The sequence below is a fragment of the Trichomycterus rosablanca genome, chromosome 8 (assembly GCF_030014385.1).
Source record: "Trichomycterus rosablanca isolate fTriRos1 chromosome 8, fTriRos1.hap1, whole genome shotgun sequence".
NCBI classification, from domain to species: Eukaryota; Metazoa; Chordata; class Actinopteri; order Siluriformes; family Trichomycteridae; genus Trichomycterus; species Trichomycterus rosablanca.
The window spans coordinates 3,128,779-3,156,065 of NC_085995.1; the positions used below are offsets into that span (position 1 = coordinate 3,128,779).

At 44.1% G+C, this 27,287-nt stretch overlaps 1 protein-coding gene across 2 annotated transcripts in view; it reads left to right on the plus strand.

Moving 5' to 3' along the window:
- abcb7 (ATP-binding cassette, sub-family B (MDR/TAP), member 7) overlaps positions 1–27,287 on the plus strand; it is a 50,949-nt gene that overhangs the window by 13,846 nt on the left and 9,816 nt on the right. The window contains exons 5-15 of one of the 2 annotated variants that reach the window (XM_063000377.1): positions 3,683–3,815; positions 9,073–9,341; positions 10,724–10,812; positions 11,637–11,724; positions 17,787–17,961; positions 19,053–19,210; positions 22,131–22,294; positions 22,396–22,525; positions 22,607–22,778; positions 24,102–24,205; positions 25,250–25,357. In XM_063000377.1, the coding sequence (XP_062856447.1) occupies positions 3,683–3,815; positions 9,073–9,341; positions 10,724–10,812; positions 11,637–11,724; positions 17,787–17,961; positions 19,053–19,210; positions 22,131–22,294; positions 22,396–22,525; positions 22,607–22,778; positions 24,102–24,205; positions 25,250–25,357 (1,590 nt within the window). The remainder of the gene's footprint in view (positions 1–3,682; positions 3,816–9,072; positions 9,342–10,723; positions 10,813–11,636; positions 11,725–17,786; positions 17,962–19,052; positions 19,211–22,130; positions 22,295–22,395; positions 22,526–22,606; positions 22,779–24,101; positions 24,206–25,249; positions 25,358–27,287) is intronic. The other variant, XM_063000378.1, reaches the window with a different exon arrangement.

Here is a 27,287-nt window from a genome sequence, read left to right on the forward strand (position 1 = left end):
TGTGATGAGTAACTACCGTTCCTGTCATGAATGTAACCGAAGTTATGTAACACGTCGGAGGGAGTGTGTGTCAGGCGAATACACACAAATGCATAAAAAGAGTGTTTGTATATGGCTGGGCAGTGATATTGCTCAAGAAGGCCTCGATTGAGCGCAGTTGTAGCCTAGAGGTTAGGGTACCCCACCACTGCCAGGTTGCCACTGTTGGGACCTTGAGCAAGGCCCTTAACCCTCAATTGCTTAGACTGTAATTCGTTTTGGATAAAAGCGTCTGCTAAAATGCCGAATATGTAAGATTGATGTTCCGGTCCACTCCAAAGCCGTTCATTGGGGCTGAGGTCAGGGCTCTGTGCAGGGCAGGCCGCTTGAGTTTCTGGCACAAGTAAGGACCCTCCTTAAACGTTTTGCCAGTTGGCGCAGCGGGATAATCTTGGCTCTGGGTTTCGAATCTCGGCTCTCGGCCGGTCGGCTGGGCGACCTCTAGCAGACACAATTGGCTAATTTAGCCTGCAGCGGACAAAATTGGCTTCCAGTCTGCTGGGTGGGAAAGATTGGACTAAAGGGGTGGGGTTATCACCCCAGGGACCTTGATTGCCCAGGGTGCCTGTACTGAAAGTAAAGGAGCGCAGAGATCGGGGCGTGGCTCTTCATACACAAAGCTAACCTCACGCTCAGTATGGTTGAATAAGAAGGAATTGGTATGTGCCTTCTTGGACGCCGTCGGGGTGCCCAGCGGTGGATTGGCTATGCTAAGTTGGGAGATAAAGGGGGTTAAATGCATAAAAAAGAGCGTTTGTATTGCTGGGCACTGATATTGCTCAAAAAGGCCTCGATTGAGGGCAGGTGTAGCCTAGAGGTTAAGGTAATAGACTAGTAATCAGAAGGTCGCCGGTTCAAACCCCATCACTGCCAAGTTGCCACTGTTGGGACCTTGAGCAAGGCCCTTAAACCTCAATTGCCTAAACTGTAAGTCGCTTTGGATTAAAGTGTTTGCTAAAATGCCGAATATGTAAGATTGATGTTCCGGTCCATTCCAAAGCCGTTCATTGGGGCTGAGGTCAGGGCTCTGTGCAGGGCAGGCCACTTGAGTTTCTGGCACAAGTAAGGACCCTCCCTAAACTTTTTGCTGCAAGGTTGGAAGCATATAGGCTAATTTCCTTTATATAATTGTATCATTGCACCGGTTTGCAGCTGTCATGGCTGGAAAACACATGAATTCAGTAATTAGAAGGTGCGTCCCAATACTTTTGTCCACATGCAGCCTGTTTGCACCTGCCTGAAAAGGGCACAGTGATAGAATCAGCGAGGTGAGACTCAGTGGTGATGGGTTATTATGGTGCAGGGTGTTGGCAGCACCGTTTCTGTTTCTATTTTTTATTTATTTTTTTGTATAACCAGTAAATCTCGGCTCTGATTGGCTGGTCGGATCTCCTTTGTTTCCTGCTTGTTTCCAGAGCAGCTTATTAGATGCGAAGCTCTTCATGAACCTGTATTATTATTATTATTATTATGGTTTAACCACAAGAGGGAGATATTAGCATTGTAGTTTGTGTGCGTTGCATCAGTTAGAGTGTGTTAAAATGGTCTGCACGTAAAGATACGTACTCTGTATAGGGCACTCGGGTGGCACAGTGGTAAATTGTGCGAGCCCGCTAATGCTGGGATCTAAGGTTTGAATCCAAGGTTCGGTGCTATTGGTTGGTCGGGTGTCCACATACGTACATGCTTGGCTGTGTCTAGGATTGGCTTAATCCTGATCAGGGTCGCAGTGGGTCTGGTTTCTTCGGAATCACTGGGCGCAATGCAGTAACACACCCTGTACAGGCTACTAACCATAACATAGCCAACCGTGTCTGTATGTAGACATCCGAACGTCCGAATTCGAACCATGAATCCCAGTGGTACTGGGATAGATACAAACCTCAAATCCCAGCGGTACTGGGACAGATACAAACCATGAATCCCAGCAGTACTGGGACAGATACAAACCATGAATCCCAGCAGTACTGGGATAGATACAAACCATGAATCCCAGCAGTACTGTGATAGATACACAAACCATGAATCCCAGTGGTACTGGGATAGATACAAACCTCAAATCCCAGCGGTACTGGGACAGATACAAACCATGAATCCCAACAGTACTGGGACAGATACAAACCATGAATCCCAGCAGTACTGGGACAGATACAAACCATGAATCCCAGCGGTACTGGGATATATACAAACCTCAAATCCCAGCAGTACTGGGATAGATACAAACCATGGATCCCAGCGGTACTGGGATAGATACAAACCTCAAATCCCAGCGGTACTGGGACAGATACAAACCATGAATCCCAGCGGTACTGGGATATATACAAACCATGAATGCCAGCGGTACTGGGATATATACAAACCATGAATGCCAGCGGTACTGGTATAGATACAAACCATGAGTCTCAGTGGTACTGGGATAGATACAAACCATGAATCCCAGCAGTACTGGGATATATACAAACCATGAATGCCAGTGGTACTGGGATATATACAAACCATGAATCCCAGCGGTACTGGTATAGATACAAACCATTAATCCCAGCGGTACTGGTATAGATACAAACCATTAATCCCAGCGGTACTGGGATAGCAAGCACCTTGAAAGAATACTCACTCACTCACCCACTTTCTTAACCGCTTATCCAATCAGGGTCGCGGGGGGGTACTGGAGCCTATCCCAGCTTTTCAATGGGCGCAAGGCACACAGTAACACCCTGGTCGGGGCGCCAGTCCATCACAGGGCAGACACACACACACACACACACACACCCATTCACCTATAGGGCAATTCAGTGTCTCCAATTAATCTGACTGCATGTTTCTGGACTGTGGGAGGAAACCGGAGCTCCTGGAGGAAACCCACACAGACACGGGGAGAACATGCAAACTCCGCACAGGAAGGACCCGGACCGCCCCACCTGGGGATCGAACCCAGGACCTTCTTGCTGTGAGGCGACAGTGCTAGCCATCAAAAGTCTAAGATTTTAGATTCCGGTTTTGCCGAACAGCTGCTGTTGGGTTGCAAGGTCCTAAACCCTGTCAGGTCCAGGGGCCCCAAACAACGACTGACCCTGAGCTCAGTGGGTAGCACTGTCACGTCACAGCAAGAAGGTCCTGGGTTCGATCCCACAGTCCAAAACGTGCAAGTGAGGTGAACTGGAGATACAAAATTGTCCATGACTGTGTTTGATATTAAACTTGTGTAACGAGTAACGACCGTTTCTGTCATGAATGTAACCAAAGTGTAAAACACGACGTTAAAATCCTAATAAATAAATAATAAAATACTGGAAATAGCTCTTCTGCTGGATTCTGTCACACACACAAATGCTCACACGAGACAAAAGAGCTAAAACTAATATAGGGCTGCAAATGAAAGTAAAGTGGCGTAGCGCGCGCACGCTCCGGTCCGTCTTAATGCGAGGCGGAGCTCGACAGTCGAGCAGCTGTCCCCAAGCTTTTAATTAGCTTTAATAACCATTTCAATTGCATTAGCGAATGCATCAAGCTACTCATTTTCCGGAGCGTCTGTAAGATCGTGCACGAAAACGGCGCGTCCCTAATTCGGCACAGACTCTTCACGTCGTCACGTCGGCTTCTTTCTAACCGTCTTACCGTTTCTGTTTCTGTTTCTGCCCCGCAGCTCACCAACGTGATGGTGCCCTTCATGTTTAAATATGCCGTGGACGGCCTGAACCAGATGTCCGGACACATGTTGAACCTGAGCGACGCGCCAAACACGGTGGCCACCATGGCAACAGCGGTCCTGGTTGGCTGTGAGTAGCACCCACACCCCTCTCCCCCCCCCCCCCTCCCCTCCTGGCAGGTGTTTGGCTTTATCTCGGGACGAGCGGCGCGGCGTACGAACCGGCTGACCTTTACCTTGAGAGATTCTTATCCGTATCGCATTTAAAGCTGTTATTGTTTTACTGATGAGTCTGCACATCTGTCTGAGCAGCTGTTAACCTGATTTGCTTTATTGGAGTTTTATTTTTTCATTTGATTCTGTTCTATTTCTGATTATTATTATTAAATGCCATCAAGTCCGTTTCGTGTTCCGCTCGCCATATGGATGGCGTTTCTCCAGAACATCTTCAGGATTTGTCCCGGCTCGTTCATTGTGTCCATCCTTCTCGCTGCTGGCCGTCGTCACTCTCTCTCTTACCTTCTACTTTTTTTTTTTTTATGAATTGGTCTCCTATTACCATACAAATTCATTAATGCAACTGGGCAGAAAGTTCGACCTCTGATATACAGTTACAAGACATGGGAAGTATTCAATTACTTTTGTATAAATGTAATATACAACATAACATTATGACCACCTTCCTAATATTGTGTTGGTCCCCCTTTTGCTGCCCCATACACAACACAACTGTGCTGCTCTGTGTATTCTGACACCTTTCTATCAGAACCAGCATGAACGTCTTCAGCAATTTAAGCTGCAGTAGCTCGTCGGTTGGATCGGACCACACGTGCATCAGTGAGCCTTGGCCGCCCATGACCCTGTCGCCAGTTTACCACTCTTTCTTCCTGGACCACTTATGATAGATACTGACCACTGCAGACCGGGAACACCCCACAAGAGCTGTTGAGTTTTGGAGATGCTCTGACCCAGTCGTCTAGCCATCACAATTTGCCCCTCGTCAATCTGGCTCGCCCATTTTTCCTGCTTCTAACATCAACTTTGAGGATAAAATGTTCACTTGCTGCCTAATATACCCCCCCCCCCCCCCCCCCACTAACAGGTGCCATGATGAAGAGATAATCAGTGTTATTCACTTCGCCTGTCAGTGGTCATAATGTTATGCCTGGTCAGTGTATTTATAAGCATAAATGAATGTACACTTTATGACCAAAAGTAATTGGACTCTTGACCATGAGCTTTCAAAAAGAAATGCTATTAAAACAGAGTGACCGCTTTGAATAGGCTTTCTGTCCAGGCAGTGCTGTATTCGTGCCACAATTACAAAAAGTAATTGTATTTGGGGCGTGATTAATGGGCCTGCACGGACCAAATCAATCCTAATTGATCACAGTTTACTAAAACACACGGTTCCGCTGCAATGAGGGGTCCATTCTGTAGGTCAGGGTTTTTCAAACCCTGAGCCAAAAAAATGGGTCGCAGAGAATCAGAATCTTTATTCTTTGCCAAGTACCAGATGTGCAATGAATTTCTCTTGGTGCAGGTGTCAACAAACATACATAAAATATAAAAATAGAAATAATACAAAAGGAATACTATATATAGGCATAGAATAAAATAAAGAAATGTGGCAGTGACATGAACAGCAACAGGCACTGTGCAATGGAGATATAAAGTATGGTACACTGACGGTACACTGACAGACCTAAGTATAAAATAGAAATTGTATATTATATATAAACATAGATAAGAATAATTTAGCAGCGACATGAAACGGCATCAAATGTACAGTGAATGTAAGCTGTACGTCCACTGACAGACTTCAAGTAATTTCAAGAAAATTGTGCAATAAAGATTATTTACTGTAAATAATCTTTATTGCACAATTTTCCTTAAATGTACTACTACTTAAAATTTACTACTACTTGAAGTCTGAGAAAAATTATAATTAAATAAATTCATTTTAACAGGCGCATAAACAATAAATTAACTTGTACACAAGCCCCCTTGTGTGGAGGCTTTACGTTACATCTTGTAAACCACAGTGGGACCAGATTGCCACCAATTTGATCAGTTAAGTATATTTCATTTTGTGTGGCGGCACAGTGTCTCAGTGGGTAGCACTGTCGCCTCGCAGCAAGAAGGTCCTGCGTTCGATTCCCAGGTGGAACGGCCGGTGTCCTTTCTATGTGGAGTATGCATGTTCTCCCCGTGTCTGTGTGGGTTTCCTCCCACAGTCCAAAGACGTGCAAGTGAGGTGAATTGGAGATACTAAATTGTCCATGACCGTGTTCGACATTAAACTTGAACTGATGAATTTTTTTGTAACCGGTAACTACGTGTCCTGTCATGAAGGTAACCAAAGTGTGTAATAGATGACGTTAAAATCCTAATAAATAAATAAATACATTTCCACTGTAGCAATTGCATTTCAATTAGGCACAAATTTCTCTCTATACAGTTACCTACATTGATAGGAAGCAAAGGCAGGAGAAACGACCCCAATTAGCAAGTTTTTAATGTATACAATTCTAATTGGTTCAGAATTCTACACTTTAAATCATGTTTAAAATAGAAATACTTGAATGTTTGAGGTTGTGCATTTCTGATTAGCTTAAACTCAGAACAGTTCCATCCTCACTGCCTTTTATTTTCCTGCTCAGATATTTAAATGCTGCTGCATTAGGATGTAAATATTTACCGTACGCTGTATATATTTATCTGTTTGTGAACACACAGGCTGACACCCCTGTGAACGTGTCCCTGCGTCCTTGAGCAAAACTCGAGCGGCTTAACGACCGACGCTAACGCTAGCCTTGCAAGTCATTGTAGCATGCGGTTAAAATGTATTGTCACTTCTTCCTGTAGCTGCAGATTTAATGAGAGCCATTAGGGTCTGAGCACACAGACGTTAATTAAAGCTCCCCGTCTGAGCCCCTGCAGATACTCCAGCCTTTTCTGATCCGGCGTACCTGAACAGAATTCGCCTTCACAGTTATTGTGTGAGATGTTCAAAAGCTTAAATCCCGAGGCTGAACGCTTTCATTCCGTCACATTTATTTCCATATTTCTGGGTAACTGGTGCTGAATTCATTTCCTAGAGATCACAAAGCGTTGAAATTGAAGTGCTAGTTTAATATGTCAGCTGCTTTGCTCTGGACTAATTCAGTAAGATCATTATTAAAAGTGTCGATCTGGATCTGATCTTTCATTCGCTGAGCTCATTCTCTCGGGGTGAGGACGACTGAAGAGCATTTGCCTTTTAATAAAATCATGATTATCAAAATTACAGAATTAATTTGATGCGTTTTGTAAATTAAATGTTAAAAGTTTATAGAACAGTTTCTATTTATTTGAGCATTTTCTCCCTTTTTCTCCTGATTTAGCGCCATCTAGTGGATCCCGATTGCGTCCGAGAAGGTTATATTCGCTCGTTCCACGCCCCTCCGACCCCTGTGCAGTCCCTCGACCCCTTCTTTTTTACCCGTGCCTCAGTGGATTTGCACATTGTACAGCATTTAAAGACCCCGCCCACTTTTATTAGTCCGGTCTTTTCCCACCCACCAGACTTGATGACCGATTTGTATCTGCTGCACTGTCTGCACTGCCAGTCGTGCCCGCTAGATGGCGCCCAGTCGACCGGTAGCAGAGCCGTGATTCCAACCTGGAGAGTTCAGAATCTCAGCGCCGGTGTGCTAGCCTCAAGTTACAGTTTTGATACGTTCCACAATAATAAAGGTATCATGACTGGTTATAAAATGACGATCCGGCAGCACTCGGGTGACACAGCGTGAGAGATAAACTCAAACTGGCCCCGATTTGATTGGGTGATGCTGCCTGTTTTGGGGCAGTGGTAGCTAGCGGTTAAAGTACAGCACTAGTAATTGGAAGGTCGCTGGTTCTAGCCCCACATCTGCAAGGTTGCCACTGTTGGACCCTTGAGTAAGGCCCTTAACCCTCAATTGCTTCAGCATTTTCAGCATTTAGCAGATGCCTTTATCCAAAGCAACTTACAGTAAAGTATACTGTACAATCTGAGCAATTGAGGGTTAAGGGCCTTGCTCAAGGGCCAAACAGCAGCAACCTGTTGCTACGTTGCAAGCCGTAGCCTAGTGGTTAAGGTACTGGACTAGTAACCAGAATGTCGCTGGTTCAAGCCCCACCACTGCCAGGTTGCTGCTGCTGGGCCCTTGAGCAAGGCCCTTAACCCTCAATTGCTCAGACTGTATACTATAACTATAATGTAAGTCGCTTTGGATAAAGGCATCTGCTAAATGCTGAAAATGTAAATGTATCTGGCAGTGGTGGGGCTTGAACCAGCAACCTTCTGATGACTAGTCCAGTACCTTAACCGCTAGGCTACAACTGTCTTGTATACAATGTATACAGTCTTGATTGTAGGCGTCTGCTCAATGCTGAAAATATGAAATGTATACTGTATGTTTGTGCAATCTGTGTATAAGTAAAGGAAGGCTGGAGGTGGATTGACCTCCTTGTTTCTGCAACAGCGACACCTACTGTCCCGGAGAGTGTAGTGTGGCTCAAGCCGAACAGAATGACAGAAATACTCTTTAATGCCAGTCTGGTTCCTCCAGCCTTGTAGGAGTTAATCCGGTGAACACATTTGCACATTTCTCAAGTGTCTTAACTACAGGGTCTCATTCTAGTTCAGAGCCGAGTGTCCTTTCGTGCTACGTTTAATCCTCCAAGCCGTTCATGCCAATTCACCTCTAGTAATCCAGACCGACTCGAGATGGAACGAGAGCTCACGGATGCATCTGATTTGCTGAAACCGGGAGAGGTTTTAATGAGCCGGAGGGTGAGGAGTGCCACGGCTCCGTGCTCAGAGGAACAGAGGAATATCCTCGCCCTCATCACGCTGGGCGTTCGAGCATCGTTCAGCTCTAATTCAGTCGGTCTGACTTCCGGCAGCAAGATTTTCTCCTTAAACTCGGTTTGGTCCTTTATTGTGCTCGTGGTGGAGTAGTGGCATCCTGTCAACACAGGCATCATCTGAGAAAAAGGGGAGAAAATACTTAAATAAAAATATAGAATAAAAATTCAGGCTCCTGTGATAGATGTCGCCACACCAAAGAACACCAAAGTGTTTAAAGGACATGTAATGTGACATAGTGTTAAACATGATCCTGTCCTAAGTTTTTTTGGAAACATGTTGCAGTCATTGAATTTAAAGTCAGTGTGTATTTTAGCGACAAAAAAACTGAACCAAAACTAAATTAATTTTTGTACCGTTTTCAATAAATTAAATTAATATATTAGCCTTTAACATCCTGTCCTACTGTATTTCAGAATGAGGGTTTGTATAAATGATGTTTAAGTAACGGTAGATGATGTACGAGCCTCACGACGACCTCTCCTGTGTGCAGACGGCGTCTCCCGAGCAGGATCGGCGCTCTTTAATGAGCTGAGGAACGCCGTCTTTGGCAAGGTGGCCCAGAGCTCCATCCGGCGCATCGCCAAGAACGTCTTTCTGCACCTCCACAGCCTGGACCTGTCGTTCCACCTGAGCCGACAGACGGGAGCCCTGTCCAAGGCCATCGACCGGGGCACGCGCGGCATCAGCTTCGTGCTCAGCGCCCTCGTCTTTAACCTCGGACCCACGGCCTTTGAAATGGCTCTGGTCAGCGCCATCCTGGTAAATGCCCGCCGGTGGTTTGACCTCTGATGTCTTGTCATAGCTAGGGATGAGAGGAAGTGTTTTGAAATAGTGAACAGTGCTGGGTGGGATTATTTCAGTCATTACTGCCCTAAATGTAATATGAGTGTCACTGGGCCAGATTTATACTGATGAGATTCTGAAGAATCTGTCATTTTTGATGCAAACCGAGACTCCTTAGACAAGAAACAAGCCAATACGTAAACCTCAGATGGTAGTGGGCAGCTGTAGCTTTTAGTGCTTAAGGAACTGGACTAGTAATCAAAAGATCACTGGTTCAAACCCCACCACTGCCAGGTTGCCACTGCTGGGCCCTTAAATTACATTAAACATTAAAACCACCTCCTTGTTTCTACACTCACTGTCCATTTTAGCAGCTCCACTTACCATATAGAAGCACTTTGTAGCTCTACAATTACTGACTGTAGTCCATCTGTTTCTCTGCATACCTTTTTTAGCCTGCTTTCACCCTGTTCTTCAATGGTCAGGACCCCCACAGGACCACCACAGAGCAGGTATTATTTAGGTGGTGGATGATTCTCAGCACTGCAGTGACACTGACATGGTGGTGGTGTGTTAGTGTGTGTTGTGCTGGTATGAGTGGATCAGACACAGCAGCGCTGCTGGAGTTTTTAAACACCTCACTGTCGCTGCTGGACTGAGAATAGTCCACCAACCAAAAATATCCAACCAACAGTCCACTGATGAAGATCTCAAAGATGACCGACTCGAACAGCAGCAATAGATGAGCGATCGTCTCTGACTTTACATCTACAAGGTGGACCAACTACTGTAGGTAGGAGTGTCTAACAGAGTGGACAGTGAGTGGACACGGTATTTAAAAACTCCAGCAGCGCTGCTGTGTCTGATCCACTCATACCAGCACAACACACACTAACACACCACCACCATGTCAGTGTCACTGCAGTGCTGAGAATGACCCACCACCTAAATAATACCTGCTCTGTGGGGGTCCTGACCATTGAAGAACAGAGTGAAAGCAGGTTAAAAAAGGTATGTAGAGAAACAGATGGACTACAGTTAGTAATTGTAGAACTACAAAGTGCTTCTGTTTGGTAAGTGAGTCCATTTTATCAAGTCTATTTACATGACTTGATTTGGCTTGTTCACGCTGTTCTAATCCAAGTCTTGACATCCTGACTGACCTCAGGCGTTAAATCTGGTATTACGAGACTAGAAATGAGAGTGCACCTTTAATATGTTCTCTTCTGAATAAGAATAATCTAAGGAGTCGTTAACTGCTTAGTAGATAGCATGTAAGAGCAGGGATTCACTGCAGGCTTGACCGTTCATCAGATAAATCTCAGTGTATTCATGTGTGTTTTCTTCCTGTTTGACAGTATTATAAATGTGGCGGTCAGTTTGCGCTCGTCACTCTGGGAACCTTATCGGCGTACACGCTCTTCACCATCGCATTTACACAGTGGAGGTACGGTAACATTCTCAGATGACGTTTTCCCCCCCTATTTTCTGTGTTATGCTTGTTTCCCCCCATTGTTCCACCCAATTTAGTCATATCCAACCACCCGATCATATTTCACCTCTACATTTATACATTTATAATTTACATTTTTGGCATTTAGCTGATTTTTTTATCCAAATCGACCAACAATTGTGACTGTATACATTGCAAGCAATTAAGGGTAGGGGCCTTACTCAAGGGCCCAACAGTGGCAACCTGGCAGATGTGTGGCTTGAACCAGTGACCTTCCGATTACTAGTCCTGTACCTTAACTGCTGAGCTACCTCTACTGCTGCAGTCTTCCACAACTGACTGTGGCAGGTAACACGGCCCCTCCAACACGTGTTTCTTGTCTCCTTCATGAGGTGGGTTCATATGGGGATGCGTATTGCGCACGGAGAATCACGCACCGATCTCCATTATCCCCCGTCTGAATGTGCAGGAAACCCTGTTCAGCCCGTGTCCCACCAATTGTGTGTCTGTGACATTCAAGCTTTCATTAGTCTGACAGTTAATTCTCTGTTCTATACCCTGTTTTTGTAGAGTACAGTTTTTTATTATTGTATTGTGGCTTATAGGTAGATTTTATTGCATTTACTCCCCTTTGCATCCATATCCATGTGATTGTATTCTTCTCTGAGTTTGCTTGTGTTTTTATTGCTTTTACAATTATAGAGGCCATTTAGAGTTCATGTTACCCAATATTACATAGTACACAGTGTGTGTGTGTGTGTGTGTGTGTAAGTACACATTCAAAAACACTCATCTGTATATTCTATGTTCGTGATCAGGACCCAGTACAGAATAGCGATGAACAGAGCAGATAATGAAGCAGGAAACGCCGCTATCGACTCGCTGCTCAATTACGAGACTGTAAAGGTGAGTCTTTGTTCCTGTCCCGGCTTTACTGCTACTAATACAAGTATGTCGAACCCCCTCCTTTAATTTTTGGATTTGGGTGATTTAACCACAGACTTTGCTACCAGAGTATAAAATAAATTACAAGCCAAATTCCAAAAAAATAAGACTACTGAATAAATAAATAAATTGAATAAAGACAAAGAGTGGTGATTTGCATGTTTCATATCTGTATTTAATAAAATTTGCATTGTTTGTGTAAATTTGATGGCTGTATAACAAATTTACTTTCATAATTACACATCCAAAAGGATTAGTAAATTTTTCCAACTCTTTTGGAATTAAATTTGTACAAAAAACAGTAAAGTTGATTAGATTAAATATATAGTCTATCTTCTATGTGCTGCTTTTAATTAAATACATTTTAAGTAATTGCCCCCTTGTTACTTGGATTTTATTGGTAAGCCAGTTGAGCTTATTGTTTTTGAAATCTATTAATTAACTAATTAATTTAGTTTTAATTAACCTTACCTGCAAAGTCAGTCACTAGTACCGCTTTTCCACCGATGCGGATCCGGCTCGGTTCCGGTTTGCGAACTTGATTTTGAACCGGTTCAGCATGTTTCCACCTAAAAAAAAAAAAGAGGTTCCAGACAGCGCGAACCGTGACATCATCTGTGGGTGTATCAGAGTGTAGAGGTTTGGACACTTTCAAGAGACGTTATAATTTTATATAGAATTTAAATCACTTTCATCTTTCAAGTTCACCTGATTAAATTTTGATCCAGTTTGCCGCTGATATTTTCAAAGAGATAAACTGTGTGATATGACGTGGTAAAAGTGACCCGGACAGAGCAAACGACGCTTAACGTGAAAAATAAAGCGTAACGTGGCTTGTTGTACTAAAACAATGGATGTTTGTGTCGTGGAACTTTGATGATGTTTTATTGCTCAAATCGAGCGCTGAGCAAATCGGCTATTGGCGCCGAGGGTCGTGGTGAGAGCGAAGCACAAAACGCTTCTCACGTCAATGAACTAAAGAAAACAACAAGCTGATAGCTGATCGATGCTTTTTGCATAGAATGAACATCTGTAACAACAGCACAAATCCCCACAGGTAATCTACACGCTCCATCATCATGTTACTCTTTACTTTCGTTGTGTAACGCCCACCGTTGATGACGCAGGCTTGGTTCTCAAAAACGTGGTGGAAACGCGGGTCGATTCTCCACAAAACACCAAGGTTCGAAGAAACCTGAACAGAACCGGTTTAAGAACCAGGGTTCTTTTGGTGGAAAAACGCTATCGGATGTTTCTACAAGACCGGTATGTCACCATCAGTCAGATCTGGAGAGGAAGGTCCAGCACAACAATCCAAAATACAATCGACTTCACATCTGAATGGCTGAAAAGCGAAAAGCCATCATGTTTGTGTAATTGCTTTTTCCAGTCTTATTAATCTATCTTACAGTCACGAAAGCTTATGACAACACCAACCCCCACCACCCAGCCCCCCCCCCCCCCCCTCCTGTCCTCGTTCCCCAACACACACACACACATGCACACAGAGGGATTTGAAAAAGTCATTTCCCGCTTTTGATTTCCTCTGGTACTGAATAATTTCAGTTCATTAAACAAAACGTATAACAGGCGTTTGGGTGGCATAGCTGTAAAGTACCCCAGCCCACAACCTCTGAGATCCGGGGTTCGAATCACAGCGGTGCTATCGGACGGGCTGCATTGGCATGACACAATTGGCCAGTGTCTTGGGGGGGTGGCCGAACAGTCTAGCTATAGAGAGGCGCAACTGTCAGTGCAGGTCCCAGGCCCGGATAGAAATAGGAGGGTTGTGTCAGAAAGGGCATCCGGTGTAAAAACTGAGTCTGGTATGTGGATCAGATCCACTTTGGCGACTCCCAATAATTAAAATATAGTAATAATAATAATTAATAATTTGGCGACTTTTAATTGTAGATTTTGTAGTATATATTATAAAAAAAAAAAAAAAAAAAACGAAACGTATAACACTAAAGCTAATTCAAATGCCTCTAAAGACTATTTACGAGAATTTTGCTTTCTGTACCTGAAACTGGGTTTGCATGAGCATCGATTTTTGTGGCAACAGTTTAGGGAAGGCTTTTTCCTGTTCCAGCATCACTGTGCCTTTGTGCACAAAGTATAGGATACAATAGAACGCCTTTATTTATCATATGTACATATACAGGTGTACAGTACAACGAAATTCTTTCTTAGTGAACCTCAGCTCGTTTGGAAGCTGGGGTCAGAGCGCAGGGTCAGCCTTTGCACAACGCCCCTGGAGCAGAGAGGGTTAAGGGCCTTGTTCAAGGGCCCAGCAGTGGCTGCATGACAGAGCTGGGATTAAAGTAAGCTCTATAAAGACGTTTTGATGTGACTGAGCTCCAGTAAGGTTGAGCTTAGGGCTCAGTGAGAACCACTAAACACCTTTGGGATGAACTGTGTTGTCTGACCTCACGAATTATAAGCGTCGGCCGCCCCCAGAGGCTCAGCAAGAAGGTCCGGGGTTCAATCCCCAGGTGGGGCGGTCCGGGTCCCTTCTGTCTGGAGTTTGCATGTTCTTCCCGTGTCTGTGTGGGTTTCCTCCGGGAGCTCTGGTTTCCTCCCACAGTCCAAAGACGTGCAGACGTGCAAAATTGTCCATGACTGTGTTTGACGTTAAACTTGTGAACTGATGAATCTTGTGTAACCAGTAACTATCGTTCCTGTCATGAATGTAACCAACGTGTAAAACATGACGTTAAAATCCTAATAAATAAATAAACAGACACTCTGAACTACAATTATTGGTCTCCATTAAGGCGTGGGGGCCTGGTTTTGCCAGGGTATGTTCAACAAGCTCACTGTCAGGTGTCCACATACTTTTGGCAATACAGTGTACTCCCTCTGTTATAAAGCCGTGTTTTATTAGCATGCCTTACTGAAAATAAATCTGATGAGCATTCGCTTTTCTTAGCCCAAAGGTTTCTGTCTTACCTTCTGTAGCTTAACTGCAGCTAATCTGCCTTTAGAATTGAAATCTACAGCAGTGTGAAGCGGCGCACGGACCGCAGCTCCGTTTATCTGCCGGAGCTTTTGATGAACGCTGTGCCTGTGTGACGGTTCTCGACTGGTTCTTCCCCTCCGGCTCTCTTTAATTCCCTCGTCGCTCTCAAGCTCAGATATTTTCTGGCCTTTATTTCGAGTTGGCTGGATTGTGTATCACTGTTAGCCAGTGTGCATACATAATTACATCTCCACCCACTCTTAATCCGTTCTACATTCACACACACACACACACACACACAGCTGTGAAAAAGTAAGTGCCCCCTTCTGATTACCTTTCCATTTACATTTTCAGCATTTAGCTGACGCTTTTATCCAAAGCGACTTACAGTACTAAGACAGTATAGTGTCTAAGCAATTGAGGGTTAAGGCCAGGGCCCAACAGTAGCAACCTGTAAGGGCAGTTGTAGCCTAGTGGTTAAGGAACTGGACTAGTAATCTAAAGGTCACTGGTTCAAGCCCCACCACTGCCAGGTTGCCACTGTTGGGTCCTTGAGCAAGGCCCTTAACCCTCAATTGCTTAGACAATATACTGTCACGGTACTGTAAGCCGCTTTGGATAAAAGCATCTGCTAAATGCCGTAAATGTAAACCTGGCAGTGGTGGGGCTTGAACCAGTGACCTTTCTGATTACTAGTCCAGTACCTTAACCACTAGGCTGCAGCAGACCTTTCCCTGCATATCTTCAATAAATCTATTCTAGATCTATTGATTCAAGAAGAGTGAAGCTCGACTTCCTCCACAGTGATGTAAAAGATTCTGGATGTGTTTAGTAGCAGGTTTTCACCTCCTCTATTACTGCAGACCTTCATTCTTTTTTTTTTCTTTTTGTCTTTAGTGTATCCAATTACTGCCCGTCAATCATCCTCTCACTAATGCTGGTCCACGCTCCTGTTTGGGGAGAACGAGGCCACCCCACGGCCCCTTTGACACGTGCACAGCAATCGAACATCTTATCACCTACACTTGACGAGTGCAGTGCGGTACAGCGCTGTGCACGGAGAGCCACACCCTCTACCGCACTCCTTTCCCATCTCCGTGCAGGCGCCACCAACCAGCCAGCAGAGGTCGCAATCACACCAGTCTGAGAGAGAGTCCCCATCCGGTTTAACCCGTTCTAGGGCAGTGGTAGCCTAGTGGTTAAGGTGCTAGACTAGTAATCGAAAAGGTTGCTGGTTCAAACCACTGTTGGACCCTTGAGCAAGGCCCCTAATCCTCAATTGCTTAGACCTTATACTGACGTAGTACTGTCAGTCGCTTTGGATAAAAAGCGTCTGCCAAATGGCGTGAATGTAAATAAATCCCTATGGCTGGACTTCCTTGAACGAGCCAATCATTGTTCGTGTAGGCACCTGGCTGACCAATAGCAAAGCTAAGATTCAAACTTGTGAACTTGAGATGCAGCATGCTTTACTGCTGTGCCATCCGAGCACCCTTAAGGTTGCAAAAGTTGGACATCTTGTCAAATTCAGCATGGAATTGTGCACCAGGCCTTTTTATTCAGTATCAGTCTTTGAACTTATGAATGTTTTTTGACACAAATTGGGCACAAATCCTCACAGAGACACTCCACATATGGGCCAACTCTGGAATAGTATGTCTAGCAATCTCAAGGTTAGATGTCCGCATACTTTTGATCATGTAGCGTGTACCAACACGCGTTCTTTTCTTTAGTGCACGATTATCTCCTGACAGCACAGAAATTGTTTATGAAACACCTTGACATGCACCTTTGGCTCCCACAGCTAATTGGCGCAAGACGTTCTCACCGAGTTTGACGCACTCTAATGAATTCTTCTGATTGTCATTACGGTCCAGGAGACATTTTGATCACGATGCCAGCGGAGGCCGCCACGCACACACCCAGTGCGCTAATGAACCTGACGAGCACTCTCTGCATGGGAGTCTCAAAACACACTCGCCGTGGACCGATATTGGCACGTCGTCTTTCTTTCTCTCTTTGCACTGCGTTTTTTTTTCTTCTGATAAGAGCGATTCGTTGAATAAGCCACGTTATCGCCTCACCTCCGTCCGTCGTGTTTTGAAGCTAATTAATTTGGCCGTAATGCAGTTCTATTTTTGAACGACAGTCCAGGGGAAGCATTGTTTCTTGTTTGCTTGTGTATTCAGCTTTCTGGATCGGCTTTGGGAGCCCACAGACCTTTGGCCATTTAGTGTAGTTTTTTTTTCCAATGCTGTTCATCCATACAGATGTTCTTTGCATGATGTAATGGTTTAGTTTCCAACCTTAGCAAGAGACTACTCTTCCATGTACTTTGTAGTTAGGGATAATTGTTGTATACCAGCTTTGAATCCTCGTACGGTGTGGATTTTTCATATACCGCCATATCGTAGCACAGTAAATTTTAAGAGCTGTAGGCTTCATATAATATTGTTTGCTGCTGAAAGCGCTATGCAGATTAGATAAAGCTCACTAGTTAGCCAGGTAGCTTTAGCATGACCGTGTTAGCAGATGAGAGAGGTTTCCTCGATATGGTGGGGAAAAAATATAAAAAAAAGACCTGTGGTCAAGTTGTACAGTGGAGTTTGCAAACGTGGTTTTATTTGTTAAAGGGAGAGTTAAGGGTAATTGTACAATACTTACATATTAAATAAACAATGACAATTGTATTTATTGCACCTATTACACACATACTGATTCCATCATATATTGTGTCATTTTGTGGGGCCAAGCAAAGCTTATAGTCCTCAAACCTTCATTATATACATGGTGAAATTACAACTGTTTATATATATATATATATAATATGTACTTATGACCGTAGAATCAGTCACAGTTCCCGTAATCATTAAAATCCCAAAAGTGCTATGCCACATAAATCCTTTCAACAGTATGTAAACTTTTTGGCTCGACTTGCCTTGTGTTTGTCCTTCTGTGTCCTCAAACATCAGAAGGTTTTCTGATTCGGCCCTCCGGCTACCTGACCCGCCCTTTTGTTCCCTCGTTCCTGACCGGACTCTTTCTCTCTGCCTCCTGTTAGTACTTCAACAACGAGAAGTATGAAGCAGAAAGATACGACAACTTTCTGAAAATGTATGAGTCCTCCTCACTGAAGACGACCACCACGCTCGCCATGCTGAACTTCGGGCAGAGCGCCATCTTCAGCGTCGGTCTCACAGCCATCATGGTGCTGGCGAGCCAGGGGATCGTAGCAGGTGAAATATACCTATATTCTACACCGAATTATGACACTGATTATCTCTTCATCACGGCACCTGTTAGTGGGGGGGATATATTAGGCAGCGAGTGAACATTTTATCCTTAAAGTTGATGTTAGAAGCAGGAAAAATGGGCGAGCGTGAGGATCTGAGCGAGTTTGACGAGGGCCAGATTGTGATGGCTAGACGACTGGGCCAGAGCATCTCCAAAACTGCAGCTCTTGGGGTCAGTATCTATCAAAAGTGGTCCAAAGAAGGAACAGTGGTAAACCGGCGACGGGGTCATGGGCAGCCAAGGCTCATTGAAGTTCATGCTTTTATGTCTTAATAAATAAGGTGACATTAAGCCCTTGGATTTGGACAGTTCAGTCACTTCTGGGTAGATTCACCACTGTTCCAAGTTTCCTTAATTTAAAAATTATATATTATTGGTGTAGTCTGGCGCAGCGGGATATTCCGCTAGCACACCGGCGTCGAGATTCTGAACTCCTCGGTTCGAAACTCAGCGTTGCCACCGGTTGGGTGGGTGCTATCTGGTGGGCATAATTGGCAGTGCCTGCAGCAGATACTAATTGGGTGGGACGACCGGACTATGTGTGGGTGGGTGTGTGGGTGGGTCTTCATACACTGTGTAAGGACCCTGATTGGCGGAAGAGACGCCTGTGCAGAATGCAGGGGCGAGAAGAGGAGGGCTGTGCACGTGTCGGAAAGAGGCGTGGCCAGTGACGTGCTCTCCTCAGATGCAATCGGGTATCTCTCAGCAGCGGAAGACAAATTGAGTCGCTAAATCGGGAGGAAAATGGGGAGAAAATGCATAAAAAAAAGAAATTGGTGTAGAAACTTTAAGGCTGAACAAAGGTTGCATTTGCGGAGCTGGTGGATGTGTGTGTGTGTGTGAGAGATAAATATGCAGTAGTTGAGGCAATCAAAGAGGAAGCAATTTCTCCCAGACATCACACTGTGTCCTGGTCTTTATTTATTTATTTATTTATTATTTTTGAGTGTGTCGAATGTGCTTGCATTTATTCCAATGATTTAATAATGACAGCGGTACAAATCCTGACGTTGTTGCTCATGTTCACCTACAGGAACCATGACTGTGGGGGATCTAGTGATGGTAAATGGGCTACTCTTCCAGCTTTCGCTACCTCTGAACTTTCTGGGTACGGTGTACAGAGAGACCAGACAGGCCCTCATCGACATGGACACCCTGTTCACCCTGCTCAGCGTGGACACCAAAATCAAGGTGACATGATCTGGTAACGTCACATGACCTGCATTCACACTTTCTGATTTGACTCGTAACCACTGTATTTATTTATTTATTTATTTATTTATTTTAGTCTGATCGATTAGTAGGAGCTGCTTGATCAAGTCACGAGGGCATTCTCACATGAGAAGTGCGGCGATTAAAATTAATACTAAAGCAAATGTTATGCAAGTTCTTAATGCCGTCAAGAGTTCGGGTAAGAACACGTGACTGTTGCTGGAAAGCTCTGACATTTCAGAGGATCCAGAAGAATAGCGTCGAGGCTCGAGCCATCGTCACCAAAACAAGCGATTCAAAATCATTTCCAAGGGCGCGTTCACATGAGTGCAGCAAAACCGCTTTGTCGTAGGCTGTGCCGTTGTTTCCTATGGAGTGTGGCGCTGCTGCTTAGTTTGCCGCTGTGCTTCCACTTTTGGCATGTTGGGTTTATGATCACCTGATTTGACTTTGACCCAGTTTGCTGCTGACTTTTCAAAGCTCCTCCAATAAGATAACTGTTTGATATGACGTGGTAAAAGCGACCGTACAAACAACGCTTAACGTGACTTATTGTACTAAAACAACAAGTGAGGAATCTCATTAGTGGAGGAACTTCTGAGCAGTAAGAATGAAGAGAAGTTTAGTGCTCCTGTCTCCTATTTTTTTTAATGTGTTTTCTCCCATTTTATTGTAGTCAATTTGTCTTCCGCTCCTGGGGGGTCACTGATTACAGTCGAGGAGGGTATATTGCTGCTCACGCCTCCTCCGACCCGCGCGGAGCCCTTGGCAGAACCCTTTTTCACCCATGCACTCTGCACAGGTGCCTCTCTATCTGCTAATCAGGGTCCTTACACAGCGTTTGAAGACCCCAGCCACATAGTCCGGTCATCCCGCCCAGTCTGCTGCAGGCACTGCTAATGACGCCCAGCCGATCGGTGGCAACGCCGAGTTTCAAACCGAGGAGTTCAGTATCTCGGTGCTGGTGTGCGAGCGGAATATCCCACTGTGCCACCTGGGCGCTACCCTGTGTCGTTCTTTTAGTACATTAAACCACGTTAAGCTTTATTTGAACCAGAAGCGTTTTAGACTGATTCTGATTCTCACCATTTCTCAGAAGCTCGAGCTGTAACACAAGTTTAAAAGTGAAACGAAGGAAAATCCAGATAAACACAGATACACGTGGAGCTGTAACACTGGATCTGACGCTTATTCCACACGAATGCAGATTCGTCTCATATTCACACTTTGATGATGTTTTACCGCTCAAGCCGAGCGCTGAGCAAAGCGAGGATTTGAGCGAGGCACCAAACGCTTCTCATGTGAACGCGCCCCCTAGAAATGATTTTACATTTTCAGCATTTAGCAGACACTTTTATCCAAAGCGACCTACAGTGCTGTGACAGTATACTGTCTGAGCAATTGAGGGTTAAGGGCCTTGCTCAAGGGCCCAACAGTGGCAACCTGACGGCGATGAACCAGCGACCTTCTGATTACTAGTTCATTACCTAAACCACTAGGCTACAACTGCTGCATTTTGATTTGATATAGCTTGTTTTGGTAACGATGGTATGAGCCCTGAGACGTTATTCTCCTGGATCCCCTGAAATGTCAGAGCTTTCCAACAACAGTCACGTGTTCTTACCCTGGCTCTCGCTGGCATTAAGGATTCGCATAACATTTGCTTTAGTATTCATTTTAATCGTCGAACCATTTTTGTTGCTTTTTCCTTGTGATGATGATGGGGGGTGGAAAAAAAGCTGTCGGAGGGAAGGTGGAGGGGGGTTCAAATGCATTCAAGACTGATGAAGCCTGGTTTTCATTGGCTAATTCACTATGAAGCTTGTAATTACTGCGAATAAAATGTGTCCAATTGTTCCCAGTAATGTTTTTTTTTTTCTTTGTTTTCCTCTTGGCTCTCTGCATGACTGAACAGCCCATCACACCATTACAGGGAGCTTAAATTTGATTTCTCAAATAACACGGCTATTTGTGACACTTTTGGATGGGGGAAAGCACTCAGCATGTCCGCTAATTCTGCCATCGCAATCTCGCTCAAACAGCAGTTGGGATAGTGCGAGCGGTGTTTTTTTCTTCTATGCATTAGCGATACGGGCTTTTAATTCAGTTTTATGGCTGTGAATGAGTCGTAAGGCTGCACAGTATATTGTTTGGCTGTTATGATCACAATATTGACCTTTCTAATACTGACGGCTAGTCCAGCGGTAAAATATGGTAACGCACCAGAGCAATGATTTCCAATACAGCGTATCGAATCTCATCGGGCAGCCACTTGAACAACGATTGGCTCTTGTTCAGGGATGGGATGAGTCGGACCAGGGACCAGGAGTCGAGGAATAATGCTGATCAGGGTGTGGCTCTCTGTGCACAAGGCTGATCGCATATGAACTCGCCTTGTGCAGGTGTTCGTGTGTGTTGTGCTGGTATGAGTGGATCAGACACAGCAGCGCTGCTCGAGTTTTTAAACACCTCACTGTCACTGCTGGACTGAGAATCATCCACCAACCAAAAATATCCAGCCAACAGCGCCCCGTGGGCAGCGTCCTGTGACCACTGATGAAGGTCTAGAAGATGACCGACTCAAACAGCAGCAATAGATGAGCGATCGTCTCTGACTTTACATCTACAAGGTGAACCGACTAGGTAGGAGTGTCTAATAGAGTGGACAGTGAGTGGACACGGTATTTAAAAACTCCAGCAGCGCTGCTGTGTCTGATCCACTCATACCAGCACAGCACACACTAACACACCAGTTCTGTCATGACAAACCCGTCCCTAATGGAGATCAAATCAAAACTTTCTTCAATGATGGGTTTCGAATGGAAAAACAGAAAACCGTGTGTGTGTGTGTGTGTGTGTGTGTGTGTGTGTGTGTGTGTGTGTGTACTGTGTGTTGTAGGAGAAAGAGCTGGCCCCTCCCCTGCTGGTCACCCCTCAGGATGCCACTATCAGGTTCGAGGATGTGTACTTCGAGTATTTAGAGGGACAAAAGGTGCTCAATGGGGTTTCTTTCGAAGTGCCCGCGGGGAAGAAGGTGGCTATTGTTGGCGGCAGCGGATCTGGGTAAAAGCACAGCTGCACACTTTACTCCCGGCTCACAGAAAATAATGTTTGGTGATTTTTTTCCTCAGTACTATTGATAGACATGTTTGTTTTTTTTACAGAAAGAGCACAATCATGAGGCTGCTGTTTCGATTCTACGAACCGCAGAGAGGAAACATCTACATCGCGGGTCAGAATGTTCGAGAAGTCAGCCTGGAGAGTCTGAGGAAAACGTTGGGCGTGGTTCCTCAGGTGAGCCGTGCGGATATACCACAACGATAGAGGCTTGTTTTAAAGATTTAAGTCTGATCTGAACTTTGCTTTGTGCTTTAGGATGCAGTTCTCTTCCACAACAGCATCTTCTACAATCTGCAATACGGCAACATCCACGCTTCACCAGAGGAAGTGTACGGCGTGGCTAAGCTGGCTGGCATCCACGATGCCATTCTGAAAATGCCACACAGATACGAGACGCAGGTCGGAGAGCGAGGCCTGAAACTTTCAGGTAGACCAAACGAAAATGTGCCTATGAGCCGGTGATATTCATATTAAAGTAATTATTTATTGTTTTTACATGTACTGCATTTCGCAGATGCTTTTATCCAAAGTGACTTACAGTTGTGACAGTATACAGTCTAAGCCAATGAAGGTTAAGGGCCTAGCTCGAGGGCCCAACAGTGGCAACCTGGCAGTGGTAGGGCTTGAACTGCCAACCTTCTGATTACTGCTCCAGTACATTAACCACTAGGCTACAACTGCCACATTACATTTCTTACATAACACACACTTCATATCTCAAATTCTTTACATTTCTCTCAAATTGCTATCAGCCGGCTGGGCACCCACCCAGACGCACAACTGGATGTGAAGCCTGCCTTGCATTCACTGTTTCTGGCTGGTAGTGCCCACCCACAACCCCGATGTGGATGACGTGATTACAGAAAACAATTAATATTGTTCTTTAAGAAGTGTATTTTTTTTACTTACCTAGCGGTTAAGGTACTGGACTAGTAAGTAGAAGGTCGCTGGTTCAGACCCCACCACTTCCAAGTTGCCACAGTCGGGCCCTTGAGCAAGGCCCTTCACTCTCAATTGCTTAAACTGTATATTGTAAGTCGCTTTGGATGAAATCGTCTGCTAAATGCCGAAAATGTAAACGATAACCTGTAATAATCCTGGGTGCAAACACTCAAACCTTACAGTGTCTTAGTGTGTTTAGTTTCTTTGGCTTGGTGGGTAGCACTGTCACCTCACAGCAAGAAGGTCCTGGGTTCGATTCCCAGGTGGAGTGGTCTGGGTCTTTTTTGTGTGGAGTTTGCATGTTCTCCCGTGTCTGGGTGGGTTTCCTTCGGGAGCGCCGGTTTCCTCCTACAGTCCAAAGACGTGCAAGGGAGGTGAATTGGAGATACTAAATTGTCCACAACTGTGTTTGACATAAAAAAAATTACTTGAACCAATGAGTAACCAGTAACTACCGTTCCTGTCATGAATGTAACCAGTGTGACGTTAAAATCCTACTAAAATACAAATACTGACCACTGCTCACTGCAACAACGATCCAAGTAGTTATGTTTTGATATTAATATGTATACATACAATGGATATATTTGCACACATCATGTCTTTTGATTTACATGAAAAATAATGTATGGATTTAAAAGCATTAATCAGTGTTTGAAGAATAAATTAAAGGAATGTATTTGCTCTCTATGTTGGTGATTCTTGGTGCCCTTGGTAAAACACTTTTGGTTAATAAGGACCTTTTTTTTTTTTTTTGTAATATACCACTTATTGATGGAGTCATGTGTTTTGTTTGGTGTTTTGATAGGTGGAGAAAAGCAGCGTGTGGCTATCGCCCGGGCGATCCTAAAGAACCCTCCCATCCTCCTGTACGATGAGGCCACGTCTTCCCTCGACTCGATCACTGAAGAGGTGCAAATTTACTCATCTGATTCGTATTTACACCAACCAGGCATAACATTATGACCACTGAGAGGTGAAGTGAATAACACTGATTATCTCTTCATCACGGCACCTGTTAGTGGGGGGGATATATTAGGCAGCAAGTGAACATTTATCCTCAAAGTTGATGTTAGAAGCAGGAAAAATGGGCTCGGTCAGAGCATCTCCAAAACTGCAGCTCTTGTGATAACAGTGAGGAACAGTGATAAACCGGCGACAGGGTCATGGGCGGCCAAGGCTCATTGATGCACGTGTGGTCCGATCCAACAGACGAGCTCAAATTGCTGAAGAAGTTCATGCTGGTTCTGATAGAAAGGTGTCAGAATACGCAGAGCATCTCAGGTTGTTGTGTATGGGGCAGCAAAAAGGGGACCAACACAATATTAGGAAGGTGGTCATAATGTTATGCCTGATCGGTGTATAGTGGTAGTGGATTTCATGTAGACTATATAGATTAAAGTACGTATGAAGAGCTTTTCTGGTGGAACCAGACCTGCCGTGACCCTGACTAGGATAAATCTGTTGATAAAATGAAAAAATAACAACAATAATATCAGTTCTAGAGCTTTTTGTGTAATAAATTCCATATATTTAATTTATTATATTTATTATATTTAAATTTCCTCTCACTATATTTGATACTTTCACTGCCATTGTGCACTTTTAAATATTAACGCTCAGGCAGCAAGGCAAGTTTTACTTATTTGGACGAGGCCGTATAGGTTATTACACACACACACACACACACACAGAGGCAGTATTGACTCCAATGCCTTTCACTGTTTTATTGATCTATTTATTTTCATAGCCGCATCGTCAAAGAATCCCTCATATAAATCCTGTCAGTCATCTCTGAGCTCGTTATTGCACCCGGGCGGAGAAACTTCAGCGCTCTAATCCAAACACGCTCTGATAGACACATCAGTGTGGGAGCGTGTAGGCTTTATTCTGATGCTTCTAAATTTGTTCTACGAGCCTGACCTGATTCGAGGTGGTCTCCCTGTTGCTTTCTAGAACATTCTGAGCTCCATGAGGGAGATGGTGAGGAACAGGACGTCGGTTTTCATCGCTCACCGACTGTCCACCATCGTGGATGCAGATGAGATTATTGTACTGAATCAGGTAAGATCACTCGTCCGGCTCAGCGTAAATAAACAAAGGATGTGTGTGTATGCTTAAACACTTAATGTTTGTGTCAAATAATGGTATTCATTACTGTATGCCCAAAATTATGTAGACATGCACCCTAATTATTGAGTTGAGGTGCTTTGGCCACAAGAATTGCTATTAAATGTAATTAAGATTAAGATTCCTTTATTCATCCCCATGGGGGGAAATTTGAGTGTTACAGCAGCTCCAGCACAGAGTAAATACAATTAAAGAAAATAAGAGAGTAGAATACAATACAAATATTGACTATGTAGTGGCAATTACTATTATACAGTATACGACAATTGATATATATTATTAAATGTGTGTAGTATGTAATGTAAAGTCTAGTGGAGGGAAAAAAAGGTGGAGGAGAAAGATATATGAGATATTGCTGTGGGAGGGGGACTGTCTGGTCAGTGTGAGGACAGCCTGTATATTCTGCTATTGTTATGATTATATTGTGAGTATTTTATAATAGAACATTAAAGTCAATGTAAATAAGGTCAATAATGCAATCGTATTGGTTTATAACAGGGTTCCCGCCAAGCTTAGGGTCAGGTGTCCACATATTGTACCCATATGCTACTCATTAGTCATTACAATCATGACTTTTGCGCAATACTTACGACTAAGGCCCTATTTAAACTGTGTAAGGAGTTGTTTCTCGTGTAATATGCAATTTGCATTTGTCATTCGTGTAGCGTTCAAGTGTCTCACGTTTGCTGCTTAATTTGCACTACGAGGCGCCCTAGCAATCCTACGGCAATTCAGTTAGCAATTGCTTAGTCAAAACATCCAAAATGTCAAAGTCTAAAGCAGGTGTGGAGGGTCAAAACACGTACGAGAATTTTCGAACATGAATCCTTGCGTCGTCGCTGGATGTTCTAGCTTTACATTTAACTATTAAGGTAGCTGTGCTGTGTATTGTAGCTTCTAGTTATTCTATCATTCAATTTATTAGTGTAATTTGGCATGAACAACAATTGGTTGTCATTCATAGGGTAGGATAAGCCGGACAGGGACTCCTCATAACTGGCTGATTGATGCCGTCTGCACATAGTCGAGGACTAATGCGATCAGGGTGTGGCTCTCCATGCACAAGGCTGATCGGCAGATGAACTCGCTTCGTGCAGGTGAAAAGATGCAGTCAGCTACTGCACACGAGTCAGTCTCGCTCTCCTCAATCGGGGCGGGGATCGGCATCAGTAGAGAGGAAGCGTAACGCAATTGGGTAAAATTACAATTAAGCACATTTTCTTATGAATTTAGTAGGGCTCTGGTTATGACCTTTGACTGTGGTCAGTCTGGAACATTGCTAACACATTGCCAGATTTGCCAAACTTTCATAGTCAGGTGTCCACATAGTTTCAGCCATGTACTGATTGTTTATGTGATGTTACTACAACTGTAACCAACTGTAATACTTTAAAATTAATAATGAACTTTTCAGACAAGTTTGAGAGTAATATTAGTTTCATTTACATTCGTGGCATTTAGCAGACACTGTTCTTCAAGAACTTACGATCAGGTATAAATACAATTTGAGTAACTGAGGATTAAGGGCCTTCATTAGGGGCCCAGCAGTAGCAGCTTGGCAGTGACAGGGCTTGAATTGGCAAACCTTCTGATTACTAGTCCAGTACCTTAACCGCTGAGCTTACCTCTGCTGTATTTTAATAAAAACCATGTGATAGCAAGCCGTAAAAATTTCTTTATAACTATTTATAAAGAAGCAGAGATAATTAATTGAGGCAGAGACGTTACAGTCTGTATCAACATGGGATTTAAAGATCGCAGCTACACTGAACTAGCCAAAACATTTCGACTTCCATTCACACTCGATGTGTAGAGTTTGCAAGTGGGTGAAAATTGGCAGTGACAAGATTTGAAGAAAATAATA